This window comes from Arvicanthis niloticus, chromosome 12 (genome assembly GCF_011762505.2).
Source record: "Arvicanthis niloticus isolate mArvNil1 chromosome 12, mArvNil1.pat.X, whole genome shotgun sequence".
Lineage (NCBI taxonomy): Eukaryota > Metazoa > Chordata > Mammalia > Rodentia > Muridae > Arvicanthis > Arvicanthis niloticus.
Window position 1 is genome coordinate 63,433,610 of NC_047669.1, and position 12,987 is coordinate 63,446,596.

General features: G+C 39.5%; 1 protein-coding gene across 2 annotated transcripts in view; it reads left to right on the top strand.

The window, feature by feature from the left end:
• The first annotated feature begins 8,156 nt into the window (after nt 1-8,156).
• Nucleotides 8,157-12,987, top strand: part of Ncam2 (neural cell adhesion molecule 2) — a 409,037-nt gene continuing 404,206 nt past the window's right edge. The window contains exon 1 of one of the 2 annotated variants that reach the window (XM_034514690.2): nt 8,157-8,432. In XM_034514690.2, coding sequence (XP_034370581.1) covers nt 8,378-8,432 — 55 coding nt within the window. In that variant the 5' untranslated portion in view covers nt 8,157-8,377. The remainder of the gene's footprint in view (nt 8,433-12,987) is intronic. The other variant, XM_034514691.2, reaches the window with a different exon arrangement.

The following is a 12,987-nucleotide window of genomic DNA, read 5'->3' on the forward strand; positions in this document are numbered from 1 at the left end:
CTTTAGTGATTAGACTTCCTTCATTAACTCCACATATTCAGTAAATATGCACTGGGTCTTTATATTTCTCTAAGTGCTATTCTATTGTAGGACTGGAATCCAGATGAAGGAAATAAAACATGTCTTTTTAATTCTTTTTTTTAACCTCAGAGAAATGCATTTAATGGACATTTGCCATGTACAGCAAACCAACTTTTCACAGTTTTTAATGTCTTTCCTGTTCCTACAACAATTTACTATTGAGATAAGATCACCTGACAAAGGTAGCTTGGTGCTCTGCATATATGACACTGGTGATTGGACACCAAACACTAGCTAGCAGGCTGTAACTGTACATATTAAGATATTATTTTTTCTTTTGGCAATTTTTGTAGTTTTGAGCCTGACTCAGACATGCTTTCTTTCTTGGATGGATTCCATTGCAGTCTCTATTTCAGTGTGTGGATGTAAGGAATTAACACATTTTACTGAAACATTTGTAACCTAATTAAATTATCTTTGTGTAACTGTTTCCACCTTATGTATTAAAGTCATTATCCTAAGCCTCGAACTGAGTATATGATTAAATTAAGAGGATACATCTTTTTAGAAACACATAGTACTTAAAGAAACATGAATTAATACTGAAGCCACAAGTTTTGTTCTGCAAACTAGGGCTACACAATTAAAACATTCTATAGAGAAATGGAACAACTTCAGCTAGAAAGAAATAAACCAACATTTCCTTTGCTAAGGGATGCAGTGATGTGTGCCTACTCAACTTACAAAACATACTTTTTCCCAGGTTCCTCAATTTAACATTGTAGAGTAGATTATTTGCTCACAAGCCCTTTCTTGTGCATTCCTGGATATTTATTAGCATCCCTGCTCTCTCCGGTCTCAATACCAATAGGCTCACACTCTTCCAACAAAATTAAAAAGAAAGAAAGAAAGAAAGAAAGAAAGAAAGAAAGAAAGAAAGAAAGAAAGAAAGAAAAAGATTATTTTCCAACATTAATAAATGTTTTTTCTGAGGAGTAGAACAGTCTTGAATTATAAACTATGGTCTCACAAAAATTTTCTTGAGCTACTAATCAGTGTTTTATTGAAGCCTATTAATACTGAATAATGGGGTCTTGGAAGGTGATTACATGTAAAAATGAAAAAAATGAAAATAAGCAATGAACAGACAGGTATCCATTATTCAATATTGGGCATAATTTTTATTGTGAGTCTTCTCCTAGCCTCCATTCAACACTCTTTGTTGAATAATCAATTCGGCTTGAATTCTGAGAAGTTGCAGCAGAATCCTGTATTTGGGCTTCAAGTGAAGCATAGTGCAGTCACAATCCAAATAGAATATTTGAGTAAAGAGCAGGTCTGCAGCCAATAATAGAACACTATTAGGTTCAATCTGTAAAGCACACAGGTAGTCCTTAACCATTCTTCACTAATGTTAGTAGTAGAGTGAGGTATATATTTAGATTTATGTTCTATATTTGGGTAATAGAAATAAAGGAGTAAGTTTGATCTTAAAGATATAATCACAAAAATTTCAGTGACTGACTCTAACAAATGTTAGTTTCTTAATCCAAAAATAGACAATAATTAGTGTTGTCATATTATTATTCCATTGCTTAAATAAGACTCCATGACCCAGGCAACTTGTAAAAAAATATTTAACTGGGAAGTGGTTCACAGTTTCAGAAGTTGAATCCATGAGCATCATGGTTGGGATCAAAGGAGTGGTCAGGACAGTCATAGAGTTGGAGGCAGAGAGAGACAGAGAGAGTAATATGAATCAAATACTTACAAATAAATACTTTTATTATACTTTTGTCTAAATTTTTAATTCAAATATTTCATCAATAGAATGCTTCAAAACTATACAAACCCAGACATTCAAGCTGAAATGTTATTTATAATAAAAACACAAAGATATACAATATTTTAGCATATAAATAGGGTATATATGCATATCTATGCATATATATTAATATATAACCCATATCATCCATATAAAAATGAAAAACAGTTTTGAAAACAAAGAAAGTGTTTATAGGACATTATGGTAAGTATTTCAACATATTCAACAGATCTATTCTAGATCTATATAAGACACTTGTAAATCTATGCTTCTATGAAAGAACTTGAGGACTATGAACACTGATTCATAATAAAATGAGTAAATAGATTTTTCTCATCTAATTTATTATATCCAGATAGACTATGTTCAATTATCTATCCCCAAGGTTTTTAATTTCTTGTTTTTGATAAAGTTGCAAAAAAAGAAACAATTTTTATTTAAATATTTATTTTTAGATTGAAATGGTTGATCACTGGCTAGGTGAGCTTTCAGCTCTTGCAGAAGAACCATCTTTGTTTCTCAAAATCTCTGTGGTAGTTCACAACCATCTGTAACTTCAGTGCCAGGAGAATTTATACAGTCTCTTGTCATTCAAAAGTAACAGGCATGAACATGATGCATGTACATACATGTAGGCCAAACTCTCATATACATAAAATAAAAATAAATAAATCTATAAAGTGTTTATTGAACATGAGAACTGACTACATTGAATTCTGTGGAAGGTAAAGTGTGCTATTTTCCTCAAAATGAGTGTAAACCATCTTATAAAATGAGAGAACATGAGGTATACTTAAATCCTTTGTGGTAAAATAGAATGAATGTATTATAATTATGTACCATGATAGTAGACTTAGAGGTAAAATATTACTATTTTGACATTTTATGGGGAGGAATTGTTTCACTGCCTCAAATGTGCTTACTAGTAATGATATAGTTAATTATCTAAACTGAAAACTCATCAAAAATGTAGCTTTATTAATAGAAGAAACAAATGCTTTTCCCATTGTTTTAAAAATACAATTATCAATTTTATTTCATTTCAAAGATGCATTTGATAAACACATTATGTCAGTCAAACCTATAGTTGTATGGTATGTGCTGCCTGAGATGAAGGCTGTGTCTGCCCAGTATGTGATAACGTACCTTTCCATGAAAGCCTTTGTGCAGTCATCAAGTATTTCAATACTACACATGGACAAGAAAATGATTTCTGACTGCTCTGATCAATATTTGGACAATCCACACCTCACATCGTGATCCTTCTCACACCAAATACTTTCCTCTTTAGCCACTGTTTGATTCCATTTTTCTTTCTTTCTTCCCTGAATATGTCCTTGAAATTGACTAACTGACTTTTCTGACAACATGCTATGGTTTTGTTTCATTTCTATTTCTGTCCATCATTATACTTGCTGAAGATGACTTGGTGAAGACAAATACATGCCCTTGGAGTTAAGAAAATATTATTCTGGCAAGTAACAAATTATAGGCTATTATTCCACAATTTCAGAGAGAAGTGAGAAGTTATTTGCCCAGAGGGAACATGAAGTAACCATGAAGGAATATGACCCCATGTATCTTAAAAGAAATTAAAAAGGAAGAAGGTGTGATGATTAAGGAACCTTTACCATCAATCTGTCTCTTCCTGTTCTTAACTTCAAAAGGAACAGTTAAGCTAGTACAGCATTTACAAATGGAGGTGTTAAGATTTAAATCTACCTACTGTAGCTCTACTGTCACACGCTCACAAACAACTTGGTAAAACATCTAAAGATGCTGTTGTAACCCAGAAGTAGAAATTATTTTTAAAGACGTGATCATTAGAAAAAGTGACATAAATGGAGACAGGAAGGCAGAGGCGTGATTGCCTATTTATAGAGGTCTCCGGCTATCTGACTATACATACAGTACACATTTTTCCTCTTTTGTGGTAATAGAAAAATCCAAACAGGCAATTTTCTAGACAAGTAAATGAATAGGTATAATGGTTTGTGACATTTTAAAAATCTAAATGGACACATGGACTGTCCTATTTCCTAATAGTATAATTTTGACGCATATGAGTTCTGTCAACAGACAGAGTAAACAAAAATAACGCCAGGTATAGTGACATAAACACAATCTTTACACACTGTCCACAACACCATTCAAGCCTCGCTTCCCCATATAGTTTATATTCCTACATGCATTTTGCAGAAACAGATTGCAGATGTAACAGGGAGAACCTCCTTGAGACGATAATTTCCACATATAATGCACCTTATCGTTTTCTATCTCTCTGCTACTCCTTCATGTTCATTTTATTGATTCTTCTAAATCAAATTTATCTGCTCTCATTTACACATGCACCCAGTCCCGCTGGTGTTTCTGACTACTCAGATTTTCATAGAATCCTGAGTTCTATTCAACTTGCTTTTATTTTTATAAATGAAATAGCTAAAGCACCATGAAAAGCCTCTGAAATCTTTCTCAGGTGGGAAGAAAATTGATACCTTGTCTTACATGTAAGTATTTTGTCAGATAAAGGTTAGCGATGCATTTCTATGATGTTTGTTTTGTATCATACACAGTGTGCATGGCTTGGCCATATTGGTACATGTGTTATCTCGATCATAGGGGAGCATGCTGTCTGACTGAGGACAGGGAGAAAATTCTTTTAGTTGTCACCTTTACACTGTTAATCTGTTGGGAGATGAAAAACTGGCCAGCCAATGGTAGCAGGTTACTCTGTCAGTGCAGTGGGAGATGAACGTGCTTGTGGGATATGCTGGTTACTGTGGGAAAAGAAGCAGTTCAAAGTTAGAACGTGTGGCACCCTGCTTGATGAACACTTAGCAAGAATCATTGAGGTTATGATGCAGAGCACTGCCAAAGCCTGAGTTAGTAATCCCCAGGTGGGGGAGGGGGCGCTATGATGCCTTGTAATTCAGTCTCTAACCATGCAGTTGGCACACTTGCCATTTTCTCTTAAATATTTTCTTCTTTTGTGAATCGTGATTCGAAATCAGGTCCTTGTGCTCAACTAGGTGAATGTTCTATCATTGACTATATCTTAAGCTGTAGATGAGGTTGAAAATACCAAGGTTATTATTGTTGTTGTTGTTGGGTTGTTTGTTTTGGGCATAGTTAGTACAAACTTCATGACCAAAGTCAGTTCAACTTTGTGTTGTACACAATGTACTAATTTAAGAATCTCTCTGTGTCTGTGCCTTGTCTGTATACACTCCTCTGTCTTTCAGCTCCTATGCATGTACATATGGAGTCCAGAAATGGATTTCGGTTATCACATTGTACAACTTTTCACTGTCTTTTTGTTTGTTGTTTAGATACAGCACTGATCATGGAGGTTCCCGATTTGCTAAGTCTCACTGGTTGCAGATACCCTTCTGTTCCTACGCATACTGTGCTAAGACTCCAGGCACATGCCAATCCGAGGAGCTTTTTATATTGATGGATTGAATCAGAACTCAGTTCCCTTGGCTTTACAGACTGAGCCATCCCTCCAATGTCTGTCCTTTAGACTCTGTTCTGTGTTCCAGGGCTGCTGGATGTTTTCAGAACTTTAGCCTTCACTTCAACTTCTTCTATGCTGTCTAATCTCCCTCCTTCCTTCAGTGTCCCCTGAAGCCTTTCTTAAAAACACTATTTAGAAAAGACTTTCCTTTCTCTATGTCTTCCTCTCCTTCATCCCATCTCTCTTTTCCCAACAATAGCAATTCCCTTTTTATATTTTTGTTTCATTCATTACTTATTAGACAATTTTTTGTATATGCCTGATCTCTTTATCAAGATTGCTACCAAATTGAGGAATGATCATATATCACCTGTAGAGCTAGCTGAAAGTAGTTTGTTCAATCAATTTTTTCATACTGTTGTATTGTACTTGCTATTGTTGTGATGAAGCGCCATGCCCAAGAGCAAGCAGAGAATCAAAGGGTTATTGTCTTGCATTCCTCAACCACAGTCTGTCATAAAGGATGTTACAGACAGAAGCTGGAGGAATGAACCTAGAGATAGGAACTGAAGCAGAGGTCATGGAAGACTGTGGCTTACTGGCTTGTTCCTCATGCTTGCTTAGCTTGCTTTTTTAAAACAACCCAGAAACACCTACCTGCCCACAAGGCAAAAATTTCAAATGGAGTATCCTTTTCTTAAATGATTCTAATTTGTGTCCCACTGACAAAAACTAGCCATTGGATATACAAAAAATGAATTTCTCTGTCTGTCTTTCTTTCTCAATACACACCAATATGAATACAAACAGATTTGAACTATTGGATGCTGTAGTGTATATGAACATCTAGCCAGAAACTCCACAAATGGAGGACCATTGCTTCCCCCTACCTCTTTCTCTGTTCTGACTTTAACAAAATCGAGTATTCAAATGACTTTACAGAGTATCAATCTGTTCTCTGTCATAGCATTAAAATAAATTGACTCCAAATAATAAGAAAAAAAAAAGCACACAGCCTTGCAGAATAATAATCTGCTCATCATTAGGTATATGTTCTTTTGCGTGTGTGTGTGTGTGTGTGTGTGTGTGTGTGTGAGAGAGAGAGAGAGAGAGAGAGAGAGAGAGAGAGAGAGAGAGAGAGAACAAGCATATTTGTGCATGTGCAATAGGCACTTGGCTAATCCAGGTGTCAATTTGAAAACCTGCAAGCATTGTGGCAAAGGGATTATCTGCAGTATCTTTGTAAGAGTCAGCTGCAGTTGTGCATGTATGTGTGCTTTCTTTCAGTCCCCTGGGGAAATCAAGAAATGGTAAAAGAAAAAAAAATATATACTAGTTGTTTGCGTTTCACACCTATAAACATGCTGTTTCCACCTTTTGCCAGAAAATTGCTGACCATGAGATTATTAAATGCGTTGGTGCTACTCAGGAACAAAAAAAGGGATGCAAACATAGTGTTTTGAGAAAGATCTCTCTACTATAAAAGGCACAGGAGAGTTTCTGGAGCTGTGAGGTAGACAGAGTGACTTCAGTATAGGAGCTTAGGCGTGACGCATTTTGAGAACCGAAGCTTACCCTCGCCTCCTCCCTCAAAGGCTCTACCATGCTACTAAGAAAGCTAATCCTCTATATGAATCCTTCAACATGGAAGAACAAGTAATAGATAACATCTCCAGTATTTTTGCTAGCCCTTGTCTGTTCACACACCAGTCTTCCCTAAAAGCAATTCTGGTCATGGCTTGGTTTTCTGAGCCTGTGTGTGTTTCCGTCCCAATCATTGTCTCCAGCTTGCTGATAACAAAAGCACCAGGGAGCTTTCTGAGTCTGGGATAAGTTAGTTGATCACTGTAAGGAGCCAGAACAAAACGTTGGCTAAAGAACCTTTTGTCAGCTGGAGCTGCTCACTCTGATCCTGGGCAAAGACAAGGGCCCTGGGGCCAGAGATTCCAGTTCTTACCAGTCTCTTGTCATAGGTGTCATATTAAGGTGACAGGATATGTTCCTGTTCCTCCAGTGGAAATTGTGATCAGCCCCAGGCTTTGAGTGCATGACATCAAAACAGCATGCTTTTTCTTCCAGTCACACTTTCAGGCGACACACACACTCAGGTGTGAGGGGTGCGGGTACACAGGGGTTTGCAGGTGGCTGTCCTGAGAAAGAAGCTCAGCGCAGTTCCACCATTTACATCCCGACTTCTATCTTCAGACATTAACAGGGAGATGTCACCTCACAGTGCTAATTCTAGACAGTGTATAAAAAAAACCCAAGAGCCTACTAAATCTCAGCCCTTTGCGGCGCCCCCCTCTGGTGGGGTCCATTCATCCCAAAGAACTGAGACCTAAAGAAGCACTGTGTACCTTTCTTGTTCCATCTAAAGCAGGGACCAGTGGGCATACTCCCTAGGGAACAGTTGTTGTCCTCCTCCACAGGGAAGTGTCAAAGCGCTAAGGGTGTCAAGCCAGGGTGGGGTTGAGTCCAGCGCAGACACAAAACCTGCCACCCTAGCCCTGTAGGAATCAAGGGTCAATACTTCCCCAGTACTAGAGTCCTGTGCCTCTGAGGCTCGCCCTCTGCGGTACTCAGCAGCCCGGCCACACCTGCGGGGTAGGTAGGAGCAAGAGGATGCAGGTATCCAGCGTTCCCTGTTCCCCGAGCGACTTGTGAGCATGCACCATGGGCATGTATGGAAAAGCCCGGGACTCCCAGGCTCGAACCCACGGCTTGGGTTCTACTGCGGACGAATCCCGGGGCCGCGCGTGCCTTGCTAGCAGGGCGAGCGCGCGGAGGGATCCGCCGGGGCCGCGCCTCCCCGCCCCGTCCCGCCCCCCGCCTCCTCCCGCCGGCTCCGCTGCCGCCGCGGCGGCCGCTGCTGCCGCCGCCGCCGCCGCCTGGATATAGTGCGGCAAGGCGCGGAGCTTGCAGTCACTTTGCGAGGAGGAGCGCGCGGGCTGCGGGCGGCTGGGGCACCCGGGAGCGCCGGCGGGCTAGCAGAGGCGGCCGTGGCAGCGGAAGGTTCTCTCTCCGGGGCTGGACTTAATAACTTTGGAACTGTCCGCCGGTGTCACGTCCTGAACATGAGCCTCCTCCTCTCCTTCTACCTGCTCGGGTTGCTTGTCAGTAGCGGGCAAGGTAGGAGTGTGCGGCTTTCTTGCTTACTTTCCCTCCCCCCCCCCCACCCTCCATCCAACCCGGAGAAGGCAAAGAGCGAGGCACCCGGGCAACGAAACCAAGGCACCAAAGTTGCGGTGGCTCTTGAGACGACTGTTGGGGATTTTTTTTAGCTCTTTCTTTTCGCTGCCCCTACAATTCTATCCGTTTGCTCGAAAGACCCCTTAAAATAAGAGAGGACCGTGCGGAATTGGAGATAGGCATCGGTGTGAAAGAGATCAGGGGTGGTGAAACTGCTGCTGCTTCTGGGATATTCTTTTTGGCTATTCTCTCTCATCACCCGAAATTGGACGAGTGTGTTGCTCTGTATGCCTAGTTAAATATCTGAGGTTGCGGAAGGGAAGGGCACGGTGATGTTTTACAGAAGAGGCAAAAACTATCAGCATTAAAGTCCTTTATCAAAAATCTCCGTGGTGTGCAAGAAATTCAGTTCTTGGAGATTCTTTTCTCCTTTCCCAAGACCAATTTTTTGGGGGGCTGTGAAGTGAACGTTTGATGGCTTATTTATGTTGGAAACTAACAGGGGCCATAGATGCTGTAAAACAGCAAATGGCTAAAACTAGGGTTGTGTTGCAGGCGTTCATTGTGACCCCCCCCCCCTTTGAATATAGCATAATCTAAGCACGTTCTGTCATTTGATTTGAATTACACCTGTAAGGGATTTGTAAGGTTGGGGAGCACTGGGAGAACTAGGGACCTTTTTATTTATTTATTTTTTAATTTGGGTGGGGGAGAAAAAAACATGGTAGAATAACCCTAGGGACAATTGGTTGAATCGATCTTTGCTAATCTGTATATAGATGGTAGGCATTATGAGTTTATCTTTCTGCCTTCCATAGTCCACGTTCACATAAAATATATTCACAATCATTCCAAACGTTTGAACTGTCCAGACAAGTTTGGACATTTAATTGGGGAGACAAAATACCAAAATATGCACTGGTGGAAGTCTTAAAGGCAAAGAGAATATCTATGGTTTTTCAGTTAGATGGAAGTATAGGAATGCCTTATTATTTGTGCGGCATTTTCTGCGAAATTAATAAAATGCAAGATAAGTTAAAATATGTTCTCTAAATCCAATTCTAAGCATTTTTCCCCCACTGCTTCTGTGTTGCTCGTGTGGTCCAGCAGGGGGTGGTAGAACTCCATTTTAAACAAATGCTTGTTTCTGCTCTTGCACACAGTGTCCTTCTATCATCCCTCAGTAGGGCTTGGCATTTTGAATGTAAAGACTTCTTTTCTGTGTCTTTCTCCCAAACTACAGTGTTAGTAAATGATGAACCACGATTGGATGCAGATTTTTATGTTCTGAAGTACAAACTCACATGCCAGACACTGCTTTAATTTATAAAGTGCCTCTTCCTGCCATCCTAATAGAGAACGGGTAATATTTCAGTCTCAGAAAAATTGCAGATAGATCTATCAGAAGCTCGTAGTAGTCTTGTTCATTAATCCAGTCACCTCTCTTGCAAAGATCAGCATACACTTGTTCACTACAAGATACAGAGCTGTCATTTTTTTAGGGGGGGGGAGGGGTGGTAGTTGTGTTTAACTGTTCATTTATAACACAGACAGGCAGTTCTGAATCCGAAAAGGCAGTCTGAAAATTTAACTTGGGTGCAATTGCAATTAGGTGAGTGTCGTGTGAAGAAATATGGGGGCAAGTTTGTGCAGATTGATGACTACCCTGTGCGCTGTCGGGAGAAAATCATCACAGTTGTGGAGACTGTGCATTTATCATTGCTGATGCTAAGTGTGGTGGAATTCAGGGACAGGGGAGAGGTTGGAATGTTTAAGTATCTAAGCATAAACAGTACACAAAGGCAGATACACTTTGGGTCTCTCGATATAGTATGCATTTGAAATTGTGATTTAGCTGATTTATAATCAGCACACAGGGTGGTTATAGAGAACTCTGGTAAGGAAGAAAGCCTGCAGGGGAACCCATATTCCTTGTCAATGAAACAGGGCAGACGGATGGCATCTTTATGAAGAAGATCTCTCTGTCTCGTGCAGTGGCATAACATGCAGAGGGCCATAGTTGAGTATCCGGGGGAACTAGCTTTTGTGTGAACAAGCATGTAGTATTGCTGTGCCATGTGCCATAATGAAGTCAAAGATGCCTGGAAACACAAGTCCTTATCCTGGAGTCTAAATTTCTCTAGGCTGCTGTTTTCTTCTCTAATTACGGGTGCAGCAGCAAGTATCAGACACACCACTGAGAGCTGTTTTTCTTTTTTTTAATGAACCGTGTGTAACTCACATTTCTGTTTGTTCTTTTTTCTTTCCTTTTTTTTTTTTGTTTCTTTTTTTTTCTTTTTTTGGATGGAGCTGTGAAAACCTACAAGCCACTGACCCTCGGGCTTGCCTTGGAAATACTAAAGCCTCAGATGGCTGATTTATGTTTCCAACAATATACTTGCAGGGGATTTTATGAAGCATGATTGAAGCTATTGCTCGGGAAAGTGGTGTGCAGTTTGACTGGGGGAAGGCAACGATGATGTATTCCCTTTTAAGTAGTCAAAGCGTTTTGAACCACAACAGTAGAATGGAAGAAAATGGCCCAAGTTGAAAAAAAAAAAAAAAAAAAAACCAACTAACTTAAGTGGATGCCAATACCATAATTAGCTAAGGAGGCCTAATAGCTCCAGCCTTTACTTTCAGATCTGTGTTATTGTTCACGACAATGAGAGCTTTTTATTAAAAACTGAAATAGAAATGTTCCTTTGAAAGCCTTCCATTTCCAATGAAAGATTAATATCTAATAAAAGAAGGTTGTCAACTCTGAACTTAGCTACCCAGGAAAAGGAATTTATAATTCTTTAACGTGTACAATTATTTCTACCTTCTATTTAAGACGTGGTTCCAGGCTCTGCTGTCATAAATCTCTAGTGTGTCTCCCATGAGCAGGGTATTTGCTGTCTTTAAGTCTCATTCCCAATATGAGTTAGGAAAAGGCCGCTTCTGAAACTTTCTGGGTGTTTAAAATCATTTTCATCTTCTTTTAAGAATCATTTAATATGATTAGTGCCAATCTGTTACTGTTGTTCACACATGTAAAACAGAAACGCTGCTCTAGTGAATCCAGCAGGGTTATTTCATTCTTTTTCAAAGTGTGTCAGCCATACATAACATCCTTTAGCCTAAAATGTGGGGAAAGGTCCTGTAAAATGCCCACCCAGTGAGTGAATCTGGACATCTGCTTACATTTATTCTTCCTAGGCAAATGCTAATAATTTTCCATTAGAGATATCTGTATCTTCTGAAGACAGAGACCAGGTTTGTGGATGCCTACTACCTAAACTCCACAAATGCCCCCCTATGTATAGGCTATGACAGTATGGCTTCTCTTGAACCCTTTCTCTGTCTACCCTGTTCTAATTCTTTGCCAGCATTCTTTTTCTGTGAGGTTTCTTTTGAATTAACCGCATGTCCATTTAACTTAGGAAAGATAGGCATTATAAATTAATATTCCTTTTGTCAGTGAACAGCCCAGAGGATTCCCTCCCCGGCTTGATGCCTGTGGTTCTCACTTTCATTTCCCAAGCTGAATCTGAACCCAGTGAGCAATAGGCACAGTTGGACGGTCCCGAGTGTCAGATGAGTTTCTTCATCGGCTCAGGGGGCTGAGGTTCTCTAGGACATAATATCTTACAGGAGAAGCAATTAAGGGAACAAAAGAACTTCATTCAGTAAAGAAAAAAACAAGGTCAAGCTTCGTGTAATTTTGTAAATAACACAGCCTTCTTTCACAAATGAGCTGGTTTGTTGTGAGACAGAGGAAGGTGCTATGCAGTCTGAAGCTAGTAACCAGGCTCAACAGTACAACTTGCTTTTCACAGGCAAGAGCTGAAGGGCTAGGTAGAATGACCACTTTGGAAAGACTCTCTACTTGATCCTTCTGCTTCCTCTGGCATTTGACATTGGGGAAATCATTTTTACTTATCTCTTTTTAAGGGTCATTCTCTTTGTAACAGTGCTCCTCTGATAGTGTAAAAAAAAAAAAAGAAACTGTTCAGTAAGTAGGTGAGAGAGTCTGCTCTGCACTCTTCTTGTTCTTATTAATGCCATTTCCTTATTTTTATCCATTATGCCATTAATATGTCTCTTGGTATATGCAAAGTCATTCAAACAACATTAGTGGTCTTAGAAAGGAAACACCCATGACTTTCTGGTTTCACTGAATTCGGAAAAATCTGAAGTTCTTGCATCCTCCTACCCTGCCAATTACAGTGAGGCTAAGACTATTTAAAATATTGTCAATTCCTTTTAATTTTTCAAATTACATGATAAAGGAACACATTAAGAAGCAGATGGCTCTCGTATTAAAAGTAACATTCTGCCATTTAACAGAGTTAAGCTGCCATTAATTGCTCAGCAAACACGTGTACTTCTTGGTGGTACCCTTTTAAATATTTTAATGCTTCTTCACTGTTTTAAATTACAATGGTGCTATTACTAAATCACTGACAGCATTTTTTTAGGTACATACATTGACTGTGCCTCTATCAATTAA